This window comes from Catharus ustulatus, chromosome 4 (genome assembly GCF_009819885.2).
Source record: "Catharus ustulatus isolate bCatUst1 chromosome 4, bCatUst1.pri.v2, whole genome shotgun sequence".
NCBI lineage: Eukaryota > Metazoa > Chordata > Aves > Passeriformes > Turdidae > Catharus > Catharus ustulatus.
The window spans coordinates 55,130,033-55,142,688 of record NC_046224.1 but is presented as its reverse complement, the minus strand read 5'-3'; the positions used below and the strand labels follow the sequence as shown (position 1 = coordinate 55,142,688).

General features: G+C 35.9%; 1 protein-coding gene across 6 annotated transcripts in view; it reads left to right on the top strand.

The window, feature by feature from the left end:
- Nucleotides 1-12,656, top strand: part of TMEM117 (transmembrane protein 117) — a 180,760-nt gene that overhangs the window by 103,687 nt on the left and 64,417 nt on the right. For all 6 annotated transcript variants that reach the window (XM_033057980.2, XM_033057983.2, XM_033057981.2 and 3 more), the window contains exon 5: nt 10,354-10,451. In XM_033057980.2, the coding sequence (XP_032913871.1) occupies nt 10,354-10,451 (98 nt within the window). The remainder of the gene's footprint in view (nt 1-10,353; nt 10,452-12,656) is intronic.

Here is a 12,656-nt window from a genome sequence, read left to right as displayed (position 1 = left end):
GAAATGGGGACAAATAGAAGGATTTATTTGATGGATTACGTTCTCAGTGTGATTGTAGCTTCCATATAAAAAGGTAATTAAAGCAATTAATGATGATGCCTCTAAATCTGTCAAAGGACCAGCAGCTGCACATAAATATTATTCTAATTGTATAATCCCTTACAGTAGATAAAGAAAATATGGGAAAGAGCCAATGAGAGGTTTTTCAAAAGTGCTTCATGAATTTTTTCAGTTTGTTTTCCAGTGAGAGTTTTCATGAGAAACTTGTTTTGTGAAGAACTGTTCTCATTCTCTATTTAGAGTGAAAATATTGTCATGTAGTAGCTGTGTTTGCCTTGAGTGCAGAACAGAAAAGGCCAGGTAAAGGAAGTTTCAAGTTCCCCTTTACTTTGAAATAAAGGTTTCTCATAAAGGAATGAAATGGATTGAAACCAGTCTGAGCTGTCAGTACATCACAGCTTTGAATCAACTGGAAAAGCAGCATGGTGTCAGCAGCATGGAGATGGATTTTCATTTAATTAGGTGCCTTGTTCTGGCAAGAGGAGACAGGCGAGTGTCTCAGCAGAGTGGTCTGTGTGCTTCCCACCCATCGTGGGGACATCCCAGTGTCCAGGTGGTTCTCCTGTGGTTGTGTGCTTGGGTGCAGAGAGGTGGAGGGCAGAGAGCAAATATTAGAGCTTGGAATCACATTCTTCATTCAAATAGATTCATTCATTTTTACTAGGTTCTGCATTATGTAGACACCAGTAGAGAATTTTGAAAGATCTGCTTTTGTAACTTATAGTTACCCTATTTAACGGTTGACCTAGAACAAACTGTGTAAAGTGAAATCAATTCCCAAAAATTAAGTTTAACAAACACCCATTGTATCTCACATTCACTCTTTCATAACAAGATACTCCCTCATCAGTCAATAAGTGGAAGTTAAATAGAGAAGAAAATAGCAACCTCCCAAATAATTCATTAGAAATATGCTATTGTCGCAAAATATTGTCACAAAGGTTGCTTTTTTTGCTTTCTCGCATGCCACAGAATCACACTAACACTGTGTATTCAAGTGTTGGACAAGAGTTATTGAAACATTTTTTGTTTTTGTTTCATCCCCTAACTCACCAAATATAATTAAAAGGTATTTGTGGGAAAGGAGAAGGCATGCAAAAGGCACCAAGTGACATGTGTGTTGTCACTTTTTTCTGAAGAGCAAGAACTTCAAAACTACGATTGTCAGAGCAGCAAATGATGACCTTCTGGCACATCAAAACTTGCACAGACTACACAGACACTGACAGTTTACAACTCTAACTGTGAGTCTCTGAGGGCATTGTGATACAAATAAAAATGATGGCACTGTTCAAGAGTAATAGCTAATGGCCCATCAGAAAGCTGTCTGCATCTGTTAGACCACATGGGTATGTGCAAGTGTTACTGAGAAAATTGTTAGATGGAGATGTTGAAAGAAGACAAGCCTGAAATTAAATTTGATCAGTAGAAACCTTTGTCTTGTGAACCTGTCTGGCATGGGATTCCTTCATGTTTTGGGAACTGATATTTATTCCATACCTAAGCTGCTATTCTGCTCTACACCAGGTACTCTGGTAAACTTCCTGTTTGCAAAGTCCAGAGTCTATAGAGAAATAACTACTCCTTGTCAATATATCCAGAACAGCTGGCAATCTATCCAGAACAGCTCAGCATCTGTGTTCCATTGCACCAAATCAAACCAGAATTTGATCTCAATTTTTCATTGCTGCACACAGGGACCTTCCTGAGTTCTAAATCCTTATGGGACCAGGCAGTTGAACTTGTCTGTGATGGGTACATTCAGACATCAAAATTTTAGGTCAAGACAGTCTCAGAGGATGAACCACAACTTAATTACTGTGTACCACCATTTGGTATATGGCTTCATATATGCTAAAACAAAACCAGTATGATTATGTAATGTGATTGTACAGTTCAAAACTGGGAACCTGCAAATGCTAACGTAAATGAGGAAATGCTTGTATTCCTCCAATATGGATTCAACCTTAATTTTAAAACTGCTACTTGAATTTTTTGTAAAAATTCCCTTTCAGCATGAACTCATTTTCAACCTTCTAGGCTACCTCTATTCTAATCAGGCGCTGGCTCAATTCTTTCTTCAGTGCTTTGGTTTGTAGATAGCTGTACAATATAAGTCATTACATTGATCACATAGGATTAAAGAAAGGATAAGTTGTGAAGAATCTAATTATGCAGCTACGGAAGATGGGGAGACTTGAAGGCTGATATTTTACCTGGGTGTGTCTTTAGAATTAAAGTCAATGGATCATGCTAGAACATTGGCTAAGATATAAACACTGTAAGATCCAAGGCTAAAATAGGCACACTGATTTTACTGCTTTAAGTAATAGTCTGCTGCACAAAAGAAAACCAATGCACCTTTGGCATAATTCCCTAGAGAACTTTGCAGGTTTATTCGCAAAAATACAGAAGCACATCCAGTGCTAGGAAACCTAGGAAAGTTCTTCCGTCTCTGATATTTGCATTGGTTTGCTCTGCTCCCTAGGCTGGGTTACCCTTTTGTGATACAACTTCTCCATTCTCTAAAATCCTTTGCTAGCTTCCCTCCTAGACCTGTCAAAGGAGCTGTAAAGGATTCTCTAAGTATCTTTGAAACAACCTACTGAAACAGCCTATCCTTAGGCCCAGGACATGTGGATACAGCCCTTTCCTATGACAAAACCTCATCTCTTATGAACCATCATATATGTAATTAACTAGGTTAATGACACTTTGGTGAGAAACACTGAAAAATGTAGGAAACTGTGTTGGGCTTCATGTCATCAGACTTCCAGCGCCACCAGTGTGATCATCTAAGCAGGTGCTGGTTTAGAGTGAAGAAAAATAGGTACATCTTTACAACAGAACCTATTTTGAAGTGAATTTCACCCCAGAAATGCTTTTTCTTTTCACTTACTATAAAAAGAATCTACATTGGTTTAGATGTATGTGCCATGTGCACCACACACGGCATGACTTCTGTCTCTGGCCTTTCACCTGAACCACTAAACTCTCTAAATGAGTAACGCAAACTTTCCTGCCATGACAACTTAAAATGGAACTGAGATGAATGTCTTAAATGAAAATCATGATGTGGCTTTATGTCTCACACTTTGTCTGTAATATGTGACATTACCCAGACCTCTGCTTCTGCATTTGTAACAGTAATAAGGAAGCTGTAAAGGAAGGAAAAAAGTCTTCTGAAGTGTGCTGTCAATGATTATATAAACAGCAAGTGTTTGCCACATGGCAGCCAGGATTTTTGTTGCACATATATTGTGATTTGTGTGCACGGTAGGGACTTGAAACATGTAAGGAAACAAAATGGCTCAGTTTAGAGCTTTTCAGCAGAAGCTCTACTTTAAGTGTAAAATTAATCCTAAACAGTTACATTTCCATTTAAAAGAAAATTCTTCTTCTTCTTTTTTTTTTTAATTTTTCAATTTTATACTTGACTTTTAAGAAAAGCAAAATTTATTTTGAGATTATTTCTCCTGGTACTGAAATATAAAGTATAATTTCCAGAATAAGTTGAATCGACGTGAAATCATTGCAGACCAGATTTCTCCTTTTGATATCTAAATTTTTTTACCAGAAATTTATTGTGGGCTAGATGTTGGCTTTGTGAAGCATTAGTCCTAACTGAATTTGGAAATGGAAAGGAAGTGCTGACAGAAGTTACTTTTTTAAAGTTGAATCTAAAGTGTTCATATTTTTAATTGTTCTTGCTGTCTTGTTGAGTTGTTATCCTGGCATGGATTGTGCAGAAACCATCATGACAATATCGGAACCAAATCAAGACATTCTAGCTAAAAAAGAAGAGCCTTGCTGCTTCCTCAGTGGGTGAAGAAATAAATTTGCATGGACCAGTAAAGATGGCAGTAATTCACATAATTCTCCTCCATGTTTATACAGAAGAAGTTTTTAAACTGGTTTTGGTGGATATTCAGGTGTAAGACAGTACACCTGTCCAAATGTTGTAGATTGGGAGAATAAGAGCCCATAAGAGCAGTACTTAGGAAACATGGTGGGAAACATGGAGATGAACAAAATTGTACTGGGAGCCACAAAAGTGAACCATAATATTCTTTATCACTCATATTGGTTACTGAATCGTGACAGCAACTTAATGTTGTTTTTCAGGATTTACTTATTGTTAGAACAGTAAGCATTGGCAAAACAAGAACAATGTTCTGGTTCTCATTAAAATGAGAATACAATAAAGAGTATATTGAAGGGGCCATTTTGTCTCTGTGATTGTTGCTACTTTGAAAATGCAAATATGAAAAGACTTTATTGCAATTAAATTGAAGGAGAAGTAACCTAAAAGAAGCTTCATTTTTCTTTTAGGGTAGAAGTCTACTAAATTAGGAATGTTCCAAAATAGAGGAGATGGACAAAACTTTAAAATGTAGTAGTGAATTTGCAAGTGACTAATATTTAGCTTGAAATATATAATCCCCCCCCACTTATACATCTGTAAGCCTAATTACAAATATTTGCTAAATTTGTTTTCAAACACTTACACATTTTGTTTATTCCAAAATGCAGCAGAAGGAATTGAAATAAATTAACAGTTATTTTAGAAGAATGTGCAAAAAAGTTCTTGACACTTCTGCTCAACTGCCAAAACAATTTCAGAATTAAAAGAGGCATTGCATATTGTCATGTGTAAGCTGTGTAACAGTTGAGACATGATCACAGAATCACAGAATTCTAAGGGTTGGAAGGGACTTCTGGTGATCATCCAAGCCTCTGCCAAAACAGAAGAGGTGACACAGGAATGTGTCCAGGTGGATTTGTCTCTAGAACGGAATTCTTCCAGAGAGGGAGATTCTAGAACGGAATTCTTCCAGAGAGGGAGACTCCACAACCTCCCTGGCCATCCTCTGCTGCAGTTCTCTGCAACCATCAATGTGAAGTTTTTTCTTATGTTGAGGTAGAACTTGTTTCTCAGTTTTTGGCCGTTGCTCCTTGTCCTGTCTCTGGGCACCACTGAAAAGAGTCTGGCACAATCCTCCTGGCCACAAGGATACTGCTAGCTCATAGTCAATTCTCACTCTCCAGGTTCTCCAGGTCCTTCTCCACAGAACCACCTCCAGGAGGTCAGCTCCAGCCTGTGCTGGCACTTGGGGCTATTCCTCCCCAGGTGTAGGATCCTGATTCTCCTTCTCTGAACCTCATTAGGTTTCCTTCTCTCCAGCTCTCCAGCCTATCAAGGTCCCACTGAATGGCAGTCGAGCCTTCAGGTATATCAACCACCCCACACAGTTTCTCACCATCTGCAAACTTGCTGAGGGTACATTCTATCCACACTGCTGATAAAAAATTTAAGACTGGTCCCAGTATTGATCCCTGGGGAGCACCACTGACTACAGGCTTCCAACTGCATCCTACTCAGCTGATCACAACCCTCTGGGTTCTGACACTCAGCCAGTTCTTGATCCACCTCAAGGTCCATCCATCTGACCCACAATTTCTAAGCTTATTCATGATGTTATTATGGGAAACAGAGTCAAAAGCTTTGCTGGAGTTGAGAAATATTACATCAACTATCCTCTCCTCATTGACCCAACCTGGTATGCCATCATAGAAGAGTATCAGGTAGGTCACCATCCACAATTTCCTCCCAGAAATCCAGATGAAAAAAGAATAAAAGAATTTTCCCTATAGGTTACTTTTATACATCAAGTGAAGAACTCCACAGTTTTTACATATCTCAAGGAAGAGAAAAGTGATGGATAAAAACTTTTAATCACTGAGTACTAAATGTTTGCCTAGCTTGGTGTATAATCACTGTGATGTAGTATAGTACTTAAAGACTGAGACATGATAAAGAATTGATGTGCAGTTAGTGGGACACCTATATATAGCTCTCACCTAAAAGCACATAACAGCAAAGCAAGGGGAGTGTATCCCCCCAGCGGTATGCATTAGCTCTCATTGACTTCACACTCTGGCTTCAGAAAACATAATTACTTTAACCTGATTTAGCCCCTGTTTTTTTCTGGAAAAAAACTCACATACTTTTCAGAAACACACAGGCAATGCTCAGTCTTTGCAAAGCTGTTGGTGGATTCTTTTGATGAGGAAGTCAATGTTCATGGTCTTACCATGGGAAACTGCCCTCTGCCCTGTCCTGTTACTAAGGCATCCTTACAATTCCTGAAATATTTTAGAATTTATGATATTCACTCTTATCAATGAAATGCCCCAGTTGCAGGACTGAAAATAATGTTTCTTGTTTAGAGTTTGGGGGGAGTGGAAATACGCAAGTTGTGCATTATTTAGAGGCTGAGTGTCCAGTGATATTAATATAATGCTACTTGTGAATAAGTTTCTGATTTAAAATAAGATATTTAAAATTGCAAAATTATAAAAATTGAAAAAATTAAAATGTCTAATACCTGAATCGTGTATTTGACAGTGGTAGATGTATTTTGGCAAGGGCAGTTATTCAGGGTACTCTGTTTTCCAACAATAACACCGTGATGCCACGTCCTTCTGGCTGAGTAGTTGCACACAAACAGCTTCGTTACTGATACTTAATGTTGGAGTCCTAGTGTCCATTAGACTTTTTGCTACTCATTGTGTTACCAAAATAATACAAAGATATTTCATGTTTCACCATTTGGTTTGTGTTTTCAGGCTTTTCTTGTGAGCTTAGATTCTTCTATCTTCTTTTGAATTCTGGAGGGCTGCTCTTACCCTGCTTTGATGATTTATCCAAGTATGAATAAAGCAATGAAAATGCTGTTAAGGCCTTGTCTCCACTTCATGAATATTGCAGCATAGAACATATTGTGTCCTAAAGCCCAGAGTCCATTTCTTTAGTAAGAAACTGTTTCTGCTGCTGCTTATATGAAGAAGTGCTACTGTTAAACCAACTGATGTACTTTTATGTTTCTACATTTGTAAAATGTGATTTGTCAGATGAAAACAGCCTGGCCAGCAGCCTGTGCCACATCAGTTTTCTGTGGGTTATCTCTTTGTGCTCTGAGGATGGTGGCCTAGTTCCTGCTAGTGAAATATTTTGATGATACTTTGTAGGCATGGCCAAAGTATGAGGTCTTTTTTTAATTTTTTTTTTTTTTTTTAAGGCAAGGTTCACTTGCTGTTAACTTATAATGGAAAAGATACTTTGCCTTGCCTCTGCACTTCCAGTGCAGAGATGCGGAGGTTTCCTCTGCTGGGAAGGACCCTGGGAGGTACAAGGTAGCATCATTTGACATGGGTGTCTACAGAGAGATATAAAGCATGTGCAGAGTGTCCTGAGCAATAGGCTCAATGAATAACTGCATGGAAGGAATAAATGATCCTTAAGGTGTCTTACTGCTCCACTTGGTACATCTCAGGCATCTTTGGTAGCTTGCTCTTTTTTTTTTCTTTTTAAATTTTTTTAAATTTTTTTTTTTAAAGATTTTGGTTTCTGCACTTCTTGTCTGATTAAGTTACTTGCTCTGAATGACATAGAATCCCAGATTCTTTTTCCTATGCCCATGGCAGAGTGGGGTTGGAACCAGAGGATGTCTAAGATCCCTTCCAACCCAAGCCTTTCTGTGGTTTGATGATTGTATCAAACATCAAAACGATCATATCAAAAGGAACAATTTTATTTTTCTGTAACAGAAAAATGGTGATCATAATATTTTGCTATTAATGACAGCAATATATATTTTTAAAATCATTATGAGTTAGCTTCGTAATTAATATAAAGTGACTAACATGAATAGTTGATAAAGTCACATTTTATATGGCAAAATGAAAATTTAGATTCCATAATATGTATATGAAATACTAATTATTAATGGAAATGGAAATTTTGTCACATTTGTGTAACTTATAAAGTCAGGCAGTGTGTGGGATACAGCTTTGCTTTTGCAATTTAATATAGTGTAACTGTTTCTCTCATGAGATACAAAATAAAATGGGAGTGCATACACTGTCTGTATATAGAGCCCATTCCTTTTTGAACTGAAGCAGTGTAATTATTCATGAAAGTATATTGCATCTCGTAGTTCAAGAAAAAATGCATTACTTAATTACATTGTAAGTGGCTTTCCCTATTTTATCTTGATTATGAAAGATGCAGGCAGACATTTACTAAAATGTTCAATTTTTTTTTTTTTTAATTCCCATGTATCAACAATGTTTTCAAGCCTAGTCCAGTAAAGCAGAGATAAATGTGCTGTCCAGCAATTACATTGGGAAATAGAAATAGCGAAAGAAAAGTACACACATTTCTGTACATTAAGTTCTGTAAATTAAATTAAAATTTATATATTTTTCTTTTTCTGAAAACAATGGGTATTTGGTATATATCTAAAACTTGTCTGCTGTATGACAGTGTTGAGTGCTTTTCTCCTGTGAACTGTTTTCTACAGTGACTGTCCTTGACCAAATCAGAAAATGAATTTGATTTCTCTAATGCAAAAGGTAATTGGATTTCTCTTTATGGAATGCATCCCTTTAATGACTGTCTCTGCTTCAGCCAATTTAGCTGCAACTGACCTGACATTGATCTGGTGATATGACTTTAAATAAATGCCGAACTTGGGAGATGAAAGACCAACTATTTGATATCAGAAAGAACATTTCCTGCTTCATCTTGCCGTTTTCCTCAGAAAATATCTCCGTCTTGATGTCATTCTTATGAAACATGCTCCTCTAGTAATTGGTCATAGAGCTGTAAATTGCATCCTTCTCCCAAATATAATAATTTCCCAGAAAACATCTGGAGAAACTATTTTGAAACTTGAATAAAACCTCTTGAAATATCTGTTCTGCATTGCAAATATTTGTTACTATGTAGAATCTTCCTAAGAGGGAAAAAAAATTGTTGCTAAAGTAGTGAATTAAATCTTCACAGAAGTCTTTTTCAGCATTAAATATTTATTGAAATATTTATTTAGATAATTGGGATCTTATAAAAAATATTATAGCTTGCTGATCAGAGAAAAGATTTACCCATATAAAAGAGTTATTAAAGATGGTATTTCAGGATATTATCTGTTTTTTGTTAAAATTAGGTTTAATGGAATAATAAAATTTTAGAATGTGTATTTCTATTCATTTAACATAATCATTATCCTTTGGACCCAAGCCAGGCTAATACCTGGAGCACTTTTAACTCCAAACGGACTTGAAGCCAAAATTTATCAGTTGAGTACATTTTTAATTTAGTCATTGTCCACGTGTTCTTTTTGATAAGCACTCTTAATGCCATTGATTGAAAGTGGTAGATTACACTCTGGATGATAAACTGGATTTTAAAACTTGTGAAATTTTGTCTTCACTTTGAAGTTATTTCCTTCTGAAACTTTATGATTTATTTTCATTTTGATCAAAACACGTAGTAACTTCCCACCCTGGTCTGATAACAGTGAGAACAGAATTTGGTTTCCTTATCTGCATTTTGAAGCAGGTGGTCACCCCCATTTCCTTTATCTGATCAATTATTTCTTAAATCTTTACAAATTGATAGGTTGTCCACTCTGGACCTTTTGCACAACAGAATTTAGGAGTTTATTATGATGTAATTTTGGTGCTTTTTTGTACAGTTAATTTGAAGTAAATGGATATGAAAACACAGCTTCCCAAAGAAGCAGGTGCCTGAGGGGTATTCACCTCTCTCACTGAGCTGAAAGTAATTTTTAATACTTTCATGTACCACCCAGAAGTACTGCATACATATGAGTCTCTGGACAGAGAAACAGATGGTCTCTTTAGATAGGAATTATGAAAATGAGAATAAATATTTCATACTTTTAAATTTTTTTGCAAGTTTTAAGGGTTTTTTTTCTGTTGCCAGTCCCAAGGGTGCTTTTTATACTGATAGGAGGAATAGAGAGGACATTATAAATGTTAGATAGTGCTTAATTCACAGGCTTCCACACCCTAGCTGCAGTTCTGATTTCAAGAGTGGAAATTCTGCTGATGCTGCTCTCAGAGAAGTGGTTCCCCTCTCCCAGACTGGGTCAGAAAGCTTCACAGCCACAGGGGAATGTAACTCACGTCCTGTAGCTTTCCGCTGCTTTTAGAGTGACTGCTCTTTGCTTCTTATCTTTAGATCTCTACAGGTTTCATTGTTTCTCAAGGAGTTGCACGCACTTCTAGAGGCAGAATATGTACCCAATCTTCCTTATCTTGATTGCAAATAACACTGGACGTACTATTAGTCTGCTGTCTCTTATCATTATCAGAACTGATGCGGGTGTGCCACACATAAAATAGAAATGTTCCTAAATTCCCTGCTAGTGCTGCCTTATGTAACACCAGCGTAACTGCCTGCTATTGCTTCTTTCCCTATAGGTCACAGATATGATGCTTCAGGACAAACCCTACCCAGACTGGGGAAAGTCTGCCAGAGCTTTCTGGAAGAAAGGAAACATTAGGATCATTTTATTCTGGTAGGAAAATAGTAAAATCAAATTATTGCCAAAAAAACTTTTACAGAACATTGAAAAGTGTATAAAACATATCTTCTATGACCATCTGTGGTAAAAAGAGATATGGTTGAGAAAAAAAGGAAAATCTGGTCTAATAAAAAAGCAAACATTGCAAAAATGGTAAATGAGTGAGGAATTCCTAATCAAAATACTTGGGGTAGAAATATAATTTTTAAATTGATTTATGCAATTTCCTTTATTCTATTGTGACACTTTAAAAGTGAGTTGCAAAATTTTTGTTGTATGTGATACATGGGTGTACCACTGTAATTCCTTGTAATAAAGTAGAAATTTGAATCTCCTCTCGTGGCCATGGAATTAATTATAACAATTCTATGAATTACCTCATGAATAAGATTTAAAATGCCACATCAGTCTCAGATGATAAAGAAAAATATTAAAAATAAATGCAAAAAGTTGTGAGGGATAAGAGTTCATTTCACCTCAAATGTAGCCTCTTCCAGATGAATTCCAGATGAATGTAGCTATTGAAACATAACAAAAATTATGTCAGGAAAAATGGAAGATGGAATACATATTCTAAGAAGCAGTCTGAAGACCTTACGGCTGAAGATTTAAGAAATAGCAAAGATTTTTTCAATTATATCAGAGCCAGAAAAACTTATAAAATATCATCAGACCTGCTGGTTTTAAAAGAAAAGATTTCAAAAGAACTCTTACAGAGAAGTTGAAAGATTTATTTGTGTGGAGTTTCCTACGGAAAATGCCATGAAGTATCTTGCATTTTAAAATGAGCTATTATATTAAGTTGAGGCAATAAAGGAAATAAAAAGAGAAATTTAAAAAGGAACTGGAATCAGATGGCTGATTGGCTACACACAAAGCTTGTAAGGAACTGAAGGGGTTGAGCTGATGCAAGTTTTATTAGTACTTGATTGCCTATTGAAAAATTGAATATTAAAATTTTGAGATTGTTTTGCTTTTTCTGCCTTTTTTTTCCAGTGAACTAGTATTATCCCATCCTAAGTCTGAGTTCAGTTTTAGATAAATTGATTGAATATATTATATGATTATATATTATATATCATTATGTATCAATGATAGAATCATGAGCAAAGTTTTAGATTAATTTCTGCTACAGGAAGCTGGGGAATCTTTGCTGAAAGAAAACCTCTGATCTGTTAGAACTCTTTGCACATGTTATCAAAGTAATGGATGAGGGAGAAATGCTTGATATAATTTATTTGGACTTTCCCAAGGTTTTGATAAAGTTCTTTACAGAATGTAATTAAGAAAACTAGTAAGACTAAGTGTGTTAACATTTAGAAATCATCTCAGCAATTTGCAGTGAAAGTTATGAATAAAATAATCATTTTCTGCTACATTGATAAGGCTGAGGAATTATGTTATTTAATGTTTGAAGTAGTATTCATTATTCATATACATCGTAAATATTAGTGACGTGACAGAATTTAAAGACTAAGTTAATAATTTGAAAAATGGATGAAAGAGGGATCTTAGAAAACTTGGTGAAAAAAATAACATGACCGAATACTTGAGTTATGGGTAGGGGTATTCAAGTAGCTCCTTGCCATCATTGCAGGATGTGCAGAGGAAGATTCTGTCTCAGCATGCAGGGATGGACAAAAAACAGATGTATAAAAAAAATTCACAGACAGATGCCAAGTGGGCTGCCAATGATTGCAGTGTCATCTGAGCAAAAACTCAGTCTAAAACATCATTGATTTTTTCACCCTTGTCTGAAGAATAGCTTTGTCTGAAAGACTTGAAAAGGAGATTAGTTAAGATTTAAGAAAAAACTTAATTACATGAAAAGGCTGGAAAAATGGGGAAAAAGGATTAAAAGCAAGGTGACCTGGTAGTTTTAAAATTTATATGCCAGACAGGGAGACCAATAAAACAGTATTGTCGTGATTTTCTTCCACTCTGAAATATTAAAAAATCTGTATTTTGTTTCAGATAATATTCACATTAACAAATCCTACCAAAAGTTCAATATAGAGATAAGTAAAAACAAAAGGGTTTTCATTCAAGAGTCTCGCTAAAGGGTATGCTCAAAACCTAAAGGGTGACATAAATGCTTTTATTTTTAGCTTTAGGCAGTGAAATAAGAAAGCCCTGGATGACAGTCTATATTCTGTAGACATTATTTATATAGTGCAAGTTAGACATCAGTAAAAGTAG